Raw genomic sequence first — 12,540 nt, forward strand, 5'->3', positions numbered from 1 at the left:
CCACAAAGACGACGACAAAATTCAGACATCTTATCCTATGGCAATAACCTTTTAACCTCCAACTGACTTGATTAAATATCCCACAGCAAAAACTAACTTCACCAAAAGCTTCAATGTATCAACCCCAACACTCTCATATTGATCCATTCTTATTTTTACTTCTTTTATCTAGCTTAGAATTCCACAGTTCATTAGTATAATCACTCCTTGTAAGTACCCTTCACAAATATATGGAGCATAACCAACACATTTTTAAACAATCAATGAGTAACAGAAGAAATCACAAAGAAAATCAGGAAATATCTTGAGGTAAATGAAAACAAAAAAAACAACATAGCAAAACTTATGGGATGCAGCAAAGGCTGTGTGGAGAGAAAAATTTACAGCTCTAAATATTTAAATTAAAAAAGATAGATCTCAAATCGGACACAACCTCACACTTGGAAAACTAGAAAAAGGACACAAATTAAATTCCAAGTGAGCAGAAGGAGAAAATAACAAAAGACTAGAGTGAAAATAAATGAAATACAAAATAAGAATAGAATCAATGAAACCAAAAGTTGGTACTTTGAAAAAAATCTGTCTAATCAGCAAACCTTTAGCTACACTGACAAAGAAATAAAAAGAAGATGCAAATAACTAAAATTAGAAAGAGGGACATTACTACTAACCAGGCAGAAATAAAAGGATTTTAAAAGTATACTATGAGGGAAACAGACTTTGGCCCAGTGGTTAGGGCGTCCGTCTACCATATGGGAGGTCCGCGGTTCAAACCCCGGGCCTCCTTGACCCGTGTGGAGCTGGCCATGTGCAGCGCTGACGCGCGCAAGGAGTGCCGTGCCACGCAAGGGTGTCCCCCGCGTGGGGGAGCCCCACGCGCAAGGAGTGCGCCCGTGAGGAAAAGCCGCCCAGCGTGAAAAGAAAGAGCAGCCTGCCCAGGAATGGCGCCGCCCACACTTCCCATGCCGCTGACGACAACAGAAGCGGACAAAGAAACAAGATGCAGCAAATAGACACAGAAAACAGACAACCAGGGGAGGGGGGGAAATTAAATAAATAAATAAATCTTTAAAAAAAATAAAATAAAATAAAAGTATACTATGAAAAATTATATGCCAATGATTTAGACGATCTGGAAGGAATGGACAAATTCCTAGAAGCATACAAACTACCTACAGACTCACAAAGAAATAGAAACGATCTCAACAGACCTATAACTCATAAACAGATTGAACCACTGTTCAAAAGCCTCAAACTAAGAAAAGACCAGGAACAGAAGGCACCACTGAAGAATTTTACCACATATTTTAAAAAAAATTAATATCAATCCAGCTCAAATTCTTCCAAAAAGCTAGAGAGGAGGGACTACTTCAAGTGAGGCCAGCATCACAAGAATAGCAAAGTCAGATAAAGATATCACAAGAAAAGAAAATGACAGACCAATAACTCTTATGAATATAGATGCAAAAATCCTCAACAAGAGACTAGCAAACTGAATCCAATAGGACAATTAAAGATTTAAATACCATTATCAAATGTGATTTATCCCATGAATGGAACGGTGGTTTAACATAAGAGGATTGATAAATGTAATACACCACATAAATAGAAGGAGGGGTGGGGGACAAAAGAGAATCACCTCAGGAGACACAGAAAAGGTATTTAACAAAATCCAGTACCTCTTCTTGATAAAAACACTCAGAATACTAAATAAAGACAGAAACATCCTTAATGTGATAAAGGGCATACACGAAAAACCCACAACTAATACCAAACTCAAGAAAAAAAGACTGGAAGCTTTCCTTCTAACATAGGGAACAAGACAAAGATGCACAGTGTCACCACTGTTATTCAACTATGTACTGGAAGTTTTAGCCAGAGGAATTAGGCAAGAAAAAGAAATAAAAAGCATTCAAATTGGAAAAGAAGTAAAAGTTTTTCCTACTTTCAGATGATCCTATATACATAGAAAACCCCCAAAAAATCTACAAGAAAGCTAAGAGAGCTAATAAATTCAGCAAAGTAGCAGAGAACAAGATCAACACAGAGATTATCAGTGGTGTTTCTGTACACTAGTAAGGAAAATCCCAACAGGACTTTTTTAAAAAATTTCTATTTACAATAGCAACTAAAAAACTCAAATATCCAGGAATAAATTCAATCAAAGATATAAAAGACTTCTGCACAGTAAACTACTAAACATTACTAAAAGAAATGAAAGATCTAAAGAAATAGGACATTCTGTGTTTATGGGTGGGAAGAATAAATATTGTTAAGATGTCAGTTTTACCCAAAGCAATTTACAGATTCCCAAATCAACATTCCCAACAAACAGCCTTCCTTACAGAAATGGATAAGCCAATTCATATGGAAGGGTAAGGGGCTCCAAATAGCCAAAATGATCTTTAAAAAGAAGAACGAAATTGGAAAGCGTATGTGAATTCTGTGTACTATTCTTGTAACTCTTCTATGAGTGAAATTATTTTGAAATAAAATTATTTTTTGAAAAGTCAACAAGCTGGTTTAAATATCTTCCTAAAGCCCTTCATCTAGCTACAGTGATTCTAGGATTCAAACCTTGATTCAGCTGTCTAAAAAGTCTATAAGCTCTTATCACTATATAATACTATGAATAAGAATGAAAAACTAAATAGAAAAATGGGAAAAGGACGTCAAAGGACAATTAAACAAGGCATGAATGGCATTTATTTTAGAGGCTCATATCACTATTTATTCATTTATTCAATCAAACAATATAAAATGATTACCTAAGGAGATTTATTTTTCATCATGATGGAAGAATATAGTGAAAAGTATATTTACAACTGTATTCAAGTCAATAATTTGGAACAACTCTTATGAGGGGCATAAAATGCTAAATGCTAAAAACAGAACAAAACAAAACCAAACACATATATCCTTTGACCCATTAACTTTAAGAATTTATTCAACAGGGAAATTCACTTAGATTGTAGCAATATATAAAAAGATGGTTAAGATATTGATTGCCTTTATAAGATAAAAAATGTCAGTAAATCAAATGTACATCTTCAGCATAATTCTATAGCAATTCATTAGAATGAGAATGATTTATGTGTACATCACTGAAAATGTCTAAGATATAAAATAGGGCAAGCAGCTTCCAAACAATGTGACCCAATATTTGTGTAACTTTTCTATGTACCTTAACACACACACAAAAACAGATTAGGTACACTAAAATGTCAACCCTTTCTAGGGGCTTTGTTGCCTTAATATTTTTAAAGTTTATTTCTTTTGTAAACATACATTATTTTACCAATAAATAAAACTTAACTCTCTATCATACAAAACTGGTACAATTTACTGAGGTTTTTACCATACTTTAATATATTCTATGCTGCTTCTTGGTTCCCACACATTTATGGCTCCTTATTGATTTGTTGGTTTTTTTTTTAAATGAAAGCACATCCTCAAAATATTACTAATAACTGAAGTATCCCTATTATTTTTTATATCATACATACCTGAGCTTACATAAACAATAAGTGTATAGTGCAAGTTGTGAACTTACAAAACAAACATGCATAACATCATACAGGGTCTCATACATTAACCAACACCTTGCATTGTTGTGAGACATTTGTAAAAAATTATGAAAGAATATCATCAAAATCTTACTACTAAATATACTCCATATCTTATATTTGGTGTATTTTCCCCCAACCCACCCTATTATTATTTTTTTAAATATAATTTTATTACAGAAGTTGTGAACCTACAAAACAATCATGCTCATGGACAGAATTTCCCGACAACACCCATGAATCAACATACAATACCATGATGGAACATTAGTTACAGATGGCGAGATAATATCATCAGACTATTACCACTAACCATGGTCCATAGCGTACATTTGGCACACTTTTTCCATACTCCATTATCAACACAGTACATCTTTGGCACAAATGCACGAATATTACAGTATTGCTGTTAACCACAATCTGCAGGTCATTCCAGTTGTATTTTTCCCATGCTTCTCTATATTCCCACAATCCTACAATAGTGACATACAAATGCTCTAGGCTCACATCTATACTACCATCATCCACAATTCTCAGCCACCTCTTGGTTTACTGTGTAAATCAGTCTTTAAGAGGTTATTCTCTAGATTTCTTTAATTAATTAGACATTTAATTCCCTAGACTACCCTTTCCAGCCACATTCCCAGTTATAAAACAGTTGTTACATACTATAATGTGTTACCATCAACTCTATGCATTTTCACACTTTTACAGTAAAGTTAATTAAACTTCCGCACACATTAAGCAGCAGTAGTCCATTTCAGTCCTGTTTTCTCCTTTAAGAAGAATCTACCACATAACACCAGGTCTTGAACATGCTTTCCAACATTTTCTTCTAGAAGCTTTATGGTTTAATCCATTTTGAGTTAATTTTTGTATATGGTGTGAGATAGGGATCCTCTTTCTTTCTTTCAACTATGGATATCCAGTTCTCTCAGCCATTTGTTGAATGGACTGTTCAGGCTGAGCTGGGTGGGTCTGACAGGCTTGTCAAAAATCACTTGATCATACATGTAAGAGTCTATTGCTGAAACATCAATTCAGTTCCATTCGTCTATGTGTCTGTTTTTAAGCCAGTATCATGCTCTTTTTACCGTTGTAGCTAAGTAACATGATTTAAAGTCTGGAAGTGAGAGTCCTCCAACTTCGTTTTTTCCTTTTAGGAAGTTTCTGAATATTTAGGACCCCTTATCCCTACAAACAAACTTGATAATTGTGTCTTCCATTTATTTTTTAAAAGCTGATGGAATTTTTATTGGGATTGCATTGAACCTGTACATCGATTTAGGTAGAACTGACATCTTAATGATATTTAGACTTCCAAAGCATGGGCATGGAATGTTCTTCCAAATATTTAGGTCTTTTTTATTTCTTTTAACACTGCATTTTAGTTTTCTGAATTTCTTTTAACATTTCATTTTAGTTTACATCCTTGGTTGTTCATTCAAGGTTGTTATTACTTTAATCCCTACAGTAAATGGAATTCTTTTCCTGACTTCCTTCTCAGATTGCGCATTCCTAGTGTCTTTTAAAATCTATTTCATCTGATATAAGTATAGCTACTCTGGCTTTTTGTTGTTGTTGTTACTGCATACATGGAATATCTTTTCCCAGCCTTTCACTTTCAATCTATTGGTATCCTTGGGTCTAAGGTGAGACTCTTGCAGACAGCATATAGATGACTTATGTGTTCTTATCCATTCTGCCAGTCTATGTCTTTTGATTGGGGAGTTGAAATCCATTATCAGTCAATGTTATTACTGTAAAGGCAGTTCTTATTTCATCCATTTTGACCTTGTGTTTTATCTGTCATATTTTATTTTCACCACTTTTTAAAGACTTTTAGCTACTTTTACTGATATAATCTTTACTTTTAGACTCTCTTCCAACCCTACCTCTCCTGTTTCTGTCAGACTATAGCACACACTTTAGTATTTCCTGCAAGGCCAGTCTCTTTGTTATAAACTCTCTGTTTCTGTTGATCTGTGAATATTCTAAACTGGCATTCATTTTTGAAAGACAATCTTGCTGGATATAAGATTCTTGGCTGGAAGTTTTCCTCTTGCAGTATCTTAAATATATCATACCACTGTCTTCTTGCCTCCATGGTTTCTGACAAGAACTGACATTTAATCTTACTGGGTATCCCTTATATGTCATGCATTGCTTTTCTCTTGCTGCTCTCAGAATTCTCTCTTTGTCTTTGGCATTTGACATTCTGACCAGTATGTGTCTCAGAGTTGTTGGTCTTACTCAGGGTTATTTGGACGGGAGTATATTGTGCTTCTTGGACATGGGTATCTATGTCCTTCAATAGGATTGGGAAATTTTCTACCATTATTTCTTCAAATATTCCTTCTAGCCCTTTTCCCTTCTCTTCCCCTTCTGGGACGCCCATGACACATGTTTGTACATCTCTTGCTGTCGTTTAGTTCCCTGAAACCCTGTTCAATTTTTCCATTCTTTTCTTCATCTGTTCTTTTGTATGTTCACATTGTGAGGCCATGTCTTTAAGTTCACCAATCCTTTCTTCTGCCTCCTCAAATCTGCTGTTATATTACTCCAGTGTATTTTAATTTATTGTGTCTTTCATTCCTGTAAGATGTGCTGTTTTTCTATGCATGCTTTCAAGTTCTTCTTTGTGCTCATCCAAAGTATTCTTAATATCCTTAATCCCTTTAGCCATCTCACTGAATTTATTAAGGAGATTTGTTTGAACATCTATGATTAGTTGTCTCAACTCCTTTATATCATCTGGAGGCTTATCTTGTTCCTTTAACTGGACCATATCGTCCTGTTTCTTGGTATGGACTATAATTTTTTATTGGTGTCTTGGCATCTGGCTTACTCGATGTATTTATTCTGGGTGTAGTTTCTCTCTTTAGTTTCAGGTTTTCTTGCCCTCTCTCCCTTGCTGGTGGGTAGTAGGAGCCGAGGATGTAGTTAGCATCGTCAGCTGTGGAGGCTCAAGCTGCAAGTATTACCCAGGAACCTTCTCCAGAAGTAGGGACAGAGCAACCACCATTTGTAATGTGCATGCCTAGACAGACTTATGAAGGCATGTCCTTCCTTCCCTGCCTGGGGTAGGGCCAGAGCTGCAGGTTTGGGTAATAATCTATGCTACGTGGGTCCAGAATAACTGCAGTTGCCGAGGTAGACATCTGACTATTCAGTCTGTGCCACCTTAATGTACCTGCAGTTACCCAGAGAGGCTGGTGCAGGTCCTGACAGCTTCCTCCCTGCCAGACTTGGGGCTGAAGCCTAGGCAAGGGCTGAAGGCCACCTGGGTGGAAAGAAGCCAGTCCCCACTGTCACTGTGATTTCCGATTCATTTTGCTTTTTGACAGCATTAACAATAAACCATAACTTCTTTTAAATCAGTACTAATTTTACTGTGCTTAATCAAGAGCTGTTTTCATCCAAATAATAATAGTTTACTTCTTTTTGATATAGAAATTCAGTAACTGGGAAACGGACTTGGCCCAGTGGTTAGGGCATCCGTCTACCACATGGGAGGTCCGCGGTTCAAACCCCGGGCCTCCTTGACCCGTGTGGAGCTGGCCCATGAGCAGTGCTGATGCGCGCAAGGAGTGCCGTGCCACGCAGGGGTGTCCCCCGCGTAGGGGAGCCCCACGCGCAAGGAGTGCACCCCGTAAGGAGAGCCGCCCAGCGTGAAAGAAAGTGCAGCCTGCCCAGGAATGGCGCCGCCCACACTTCCCATGCCGCTGACGACAACAGAAGCGGACAAAGAAACAAGACGCAGCAAACAGACACAAGACGCAGCAAATAGACACAGAGAACAGACAACCGGGGGAGGGGGAGAATTAAATAAATAAATAAATCTAAAAAAAAAAGAAAGAAAGAAAGAAATACAGTAACTATTCTCAGTCTCAAGACCTGTCCTTGAGATTAGGAAAAAATGTTACTCTTTTTAAAGTGTATTTTCTTAAAATCTACAAATACCTTGAAGATGAGCATTTACTGAAAACACTCTATAATGAGGTATTAATACAAGCCCAATCAGAAAATGATTTATTAGACAGAACAATGGGTTAAGAATGAAAACTTCCAAGATGAACCTCTCTATAGTAATCTTCCACAAATTACAAAAATATATGGAACAAAGTCTGTGGAATTTAGTTTTGGCTAAGTTTCAAACTAATAACCTCCTGATTAAATTTGGAATAATGATGAAGAACATTTGAGTTCAGCTTTAAAATACCTTGAATAACTAAGAAGTTATTCACATCTATATTAAATTTTCCACAGCAATCTAGTAATTTAAAAGTTCAAAAGAACAATTTAAAGGAACATAGGAAAGTGCTCAAAACTTTGGGACTCCAAAAGCAGGGCAGCTCAGAAAGGCTTTCACCGGAATAATTCTGCAGATGCCACATTCCCATCAGAGTATGCCTTAGCAGCTACAAATTAAGAATTTAGCCCTTAAGAATTTCTTAGGCAGCTTTTTTCTGAGGCTTCATCACATGTCATAGGAAAAGTCTGTATACCAGACTTTATCAGGTATGGAATACTGACTATATCATTCGTTCGACCAGTTCATGTGCTAAGAAGACTTTTTTAGGGGGTGGTAAAAAGAATACATTCTTCTGCATTTACATATACAACTTGCATTCAAGCGTTTGGAAAATACATGAGAGAGAAAAACAGATTATAGACAGATGGATAGATAGATGAAAAACTGATGGATGGATCAAATGATATGGCAAATGTGGCAAAGTGTTAAAACTGGATGTGGGCATCTTGGGGGAAGAACATCATGTTAGAGTTCTCTGTATGGGGTTTTGTACTATTTTTCTAACAGTCCTGTAAATATGAAAATTAATCAAAATAAAAAGTTTAAAAAGAAAAAATATCTGATATGCCTATTCAAAGAAAACTGAAGTTCATCTGAAAAACCATATTCATAATGTAGTAATTCCCAGTTTTCCTCTTAAAATAAACAATCTAATTAGATTCAAATATACAAGTTCAACTCACCCTCTTTTCACTTTTGTGAAATCAAATGCAACTTGTCTGTATGAAACTGCTTTTTCATTTAGATATCTACTATACCGCCTAATAAATGTAGACATGTCATATCCTGTAAGAAAAGAAAAAGTCTTCATAAATTATTGTACTTTCAATTTGCTCAGAAAATTAAGTCATTACATACCAATGGCTATAATGTCTTGATATCCCAATACTTATTTAGTGATATAAATTGGCAACTAATGAATAATATTACATTTATTTCTCTAAAACTTCACATTTTTAAAAAGTCATCTCTGAAAGGGGAAATACTACCCATCTTTCATGTATTCCCTGAATACATTGTGGCCCTGTTTAATTCCTACTGCAAGCACAGCTCATAGCAATTAGTTGTACACAATGTTGATTTCATTCATTAGACTGAAATCCTATTTAAATTTATATACAACCAATTTTAAGAGCATTTTAAGTCTGATATACAGTATGTTCTTGATACCTTACATGCCCAACTTAAACTGTTAAATTACTTCTTCAAACTACGGGTAAAAAATTTTCAAGTACTAGCTCAACATACAAACTTCAACCCTGAAATTTTTTTCAAGTCTTTCTACTGGATATTAAAACTTTTTGTTCCTGCTGAGTATACTGAAACTTTTACATAAGAATTTTTAAAAGACTTTTCATATTAGAAAATATTATTTTTATTTTCAAAAAGTTCTTTTAAAACTGTCCCCCGAAGTGCCAAGCTTTCCATCCTCTCTACTGATAAACAAGCTTTTGATTCCATTCAGTCTGATCAGGGCCTCTTCTTTCCTCTGAATATACTATTCCTAAGGAAATGCCCAAGAGTAACCCATATACTGTTAAAGCAGTGATTCTCTAATAAATATTTTGGAGACCCTCACGCCTATTCTAGAAGTATAAGACATCAAAATTATTTTCGTAATACTAATATGTTATTTGTTTTTTTCAACTGAGTTCACATTTACACTGATAGTACAAAAGTAAAGATGGGTAAAAAAAAAAACTGCTGGCATTTATAAGGCAGTGACAACACACTGTACTAGTAGATGGTATATTCTTCAACATCACACATTCATAATTTAAAGAAAAAACAAGTATCACTTAAGAATGCTCTTGGTAAAGTAGTAAACATTAATTGATTTTATTATCTTGGGCCTTGAATATACATCATTTTAATATTCTGTGTGAAGAATATTCTGTGTGCATGAAGCACTTTTGCTGTTTGGAGTCTCAAGGAAAACCTTTTGAGCAAGGTGCAAAGCTGAACACTATACCATTTTTTCTTGAAAAAAATGACAGAAAAACTATGGTTATTCAGACTTGGATATTTGGCAGACATTTTCTCAAAAATGAGTAAAGTGAGCCAGTAACTTCAAGAAAAACAACTAATAGTATCTGTTACTGATGATAAAATTCAAGGCTCAAGCGAAAATTAGAATCCGGAAAACTTATACCAACAACCATATACTTGAAAGTTTTCCCAGTATGGTTTTTCTGATGAGACTGGTGGTGATATTAATGTACATGATTTTTTTTTATACTGCATACTGAAAAATCAATGTTTGGAAGATCTGCACAACTATTTCAGTGAATCAGTATGTTCCAAATGATCAAGGTGTAATATTAGAAAATCAACGCTGGGAAAAGATCCATTCAAAGTGTGGATTTCAAAGTGAAAGAATATGAAAATGTCATTCATAGGGTTTCAGATTCTACACTGCAATTAATCTTTAAGAACTACCACTTGAATTTTGGTATGTATTCACACTGGATATCCACAAATATCTGCAAAGGCTGCTAAAATAATCTTCCCGTTCTAACTAAGTATATATAAGGCCAGATTATTTTTAACCAAAACATACTGCAAAAGATTAAATGCAAAAACAGGTATGAGAAGCTAATCTTCTCACTATTTTACTTCCTTCTGGAAAATAATTATTTTTACAAAAAAAGATTATCCTATCATGATAACAATTCATAAATGTTAGACGGATTTATATATGTTATTTTAAATGAATATTTTTAAAATTTTTCTATTTTAATTTCTAATACAGTAAAGACCAATATATATAACAAAGCACAAACCAAAGCACTTTGGTATCCTCACTAATTTCACTGAAAAGGGATCCTGAGACCAAAAAGTGTGAGAACCACTGTTTTAAAACAAATCACCTCACAATTCATCTATTTAAACACTTTTGAAATGTAATCATTTCCATTAAGCCTTATTAAAATGATCACAATTTACACTGAATTATTTCCTACCCAAAAATTAGTCCAAACATGAAATCATTTGATTAAATTTTAAACTATGAACTAAAGCACTTGCCTTATAACCCTGGAAAACACTAAACTCAATGATCACACTTACATCAGTTCTAATAAGAAAGCTACAAAAGATAAATTTCCTAATAGAATTCTAACAAATTCTAAAATTTTTATTAATAAAATATGCCAGAGTCCACCCAAATACATTAGCAATCAAAATTACTTGCAAAAACATCATTGAATTATGTTTTCAACTACTGTCTATCTTATCTTCACAATCTCTTTAGAATGAGTTTTTTTATAAAGGCTTAAAACTGTCCTCCACATAGAAGTTTATCACTAGAACTGTTTAATCTCCATTTTAAGAAAATGGAGGCAGTGGATATGGCTCAAGCAGCTGAGCACCTGCTTCTCACATAGGAGGTCCCAGGTTCAGTTCCTGGAGCTTCCTAAAACAAACAAAAACAATTGAAAAACCAACTCGGGGGAGCCAATGTGGCTCCTCAGTGGTTGAGTGCTTGCTTCCCACATACGAGGTCCTGGGTTCATTCCCTGGCCCCCAGTATACCACCCCCCCCAAAAGTAAACTCAGTAACATAACATAAGACACCAAAAACCCATCTGGATTGGGTTGTACCCTGCTCTAGCAGTGGTTTGCATATTGTTTTGTAGATTCTTAAGGTTCAACTGAATTGAATCAGTGGGGGAGAGGGTGAGAGTAAGGGACAAATATAAGGACGAGCAGACAAAACTCCCATTACCCTGAAAACAGAGCAGCTCCATTTTTTATCTGGGATCTATGCTAGATTTCATATGAAAAAGGGGTTCTTGTGGTCAATTTTTTTTTCCTTAACAACTTCAGAAGAATACAACTTGTTAAAGTCAAATCAACCTTGTAACACTCAGTTCTATGTACAGATTACAGACCTCCCAGAATTTCTGGAAAGCAAGATCTTCAATTCATTCTAAGTATACTTCTACCCACCAAAAGTAGAGAAATATTGAACTGGACAGCCCTAACCCAAACATAGCTAGTCACTAGATTCCATGATTTATCACCACAAGAGCCACAGTTTAGCCCCTCATGAACTTTCTACTAGATTACCAGATGACTCTCAATGCCTTCAAAACATCACTCATTCTAACCCAACCTGCACTGAGCTATGAGGCTTTCTTTATAACATATAACCCTCTGGCCATCCTCTCTCAACTCAAAAACTGTGATAATTCTCCTACTGCATTATAAAATCCCAACTTTGCCAAAATTTTCTGTGGCTGATTGAGACCCCTGAACAGCTTCTTGACAGCTGTCACCATGTGTTTTCCAATACCCCATTCATACATTACATTCTTACTCATCTGCTCTATAAGCCTTAGATATTCCATGTACTTTCATATCTGTGTACATCTGTGTACTTTTGCTTAAGCCAAGTCATCTCTCCTTGTCCATCTTTCAAAGCCCTGCTCAAATTTCATCTTCTCTAAAGACATTTCACAGATGAGTCTCAAACTGTTGAATATTCCCAAGTCATCTGATACTTCTTTTATGAGGTTCTTCCTAAAGTTGATATTGTACAATACTAATGGTCTAGTTCTGGAACTAATACAAGGAATCCCATTAAAAGAGAATGTACATTAAGGGCTATAACTGAATTATAGCAATTTCAAGTTACTGAATTAAAGTAAAATAAAC

The 12,540-nt window shown here is 35.2% G+C and overlaps 1 protein-coding gene across 28 annotated transcripts in view; it reads right to left on the minus strand.

Moving 5' to 3' along the window:
* The window catches only part of PICALM (phosphatidylinositol binding clathrin assembly protein), a 134,172-nt gene that overhangs the window by 76,909 nt on the left and 44,723 nt on the right, over positions 1 to 12,540 (minus strand). For all 28 annotated transcript variants that reach the window (XM_071218303.1, XM_071218302.1, XM_071218306.1 and 25 more), the window contains exon 4: positions 8,565 to 8,667. In XM_071218303.1, coding sequence (XP_071074404.1) covers positions 8,565 to 8,667 — 103 coding nt within the window. The remainder of the gene's footprint in view (positions 1 to 8,564; positions 8,668 to 12,540) is intronic.

Source organism: Dasypus novemcinctus, chromosome 10 (assembly GCF_030445035.2).
Source record: "Dasypus novemcinctus isolate mDasNov1 chromosome 10, mDasNov1.1.hap2, whole genome shotgun sequence".
Taxonomy (NCBI): domain Eukaryota; kingdom Metazoa; phylum Chordata; class Mammalia; order Cingulata; family Dasypodidae; genus Dasypus; species Dasypus novemcinctus.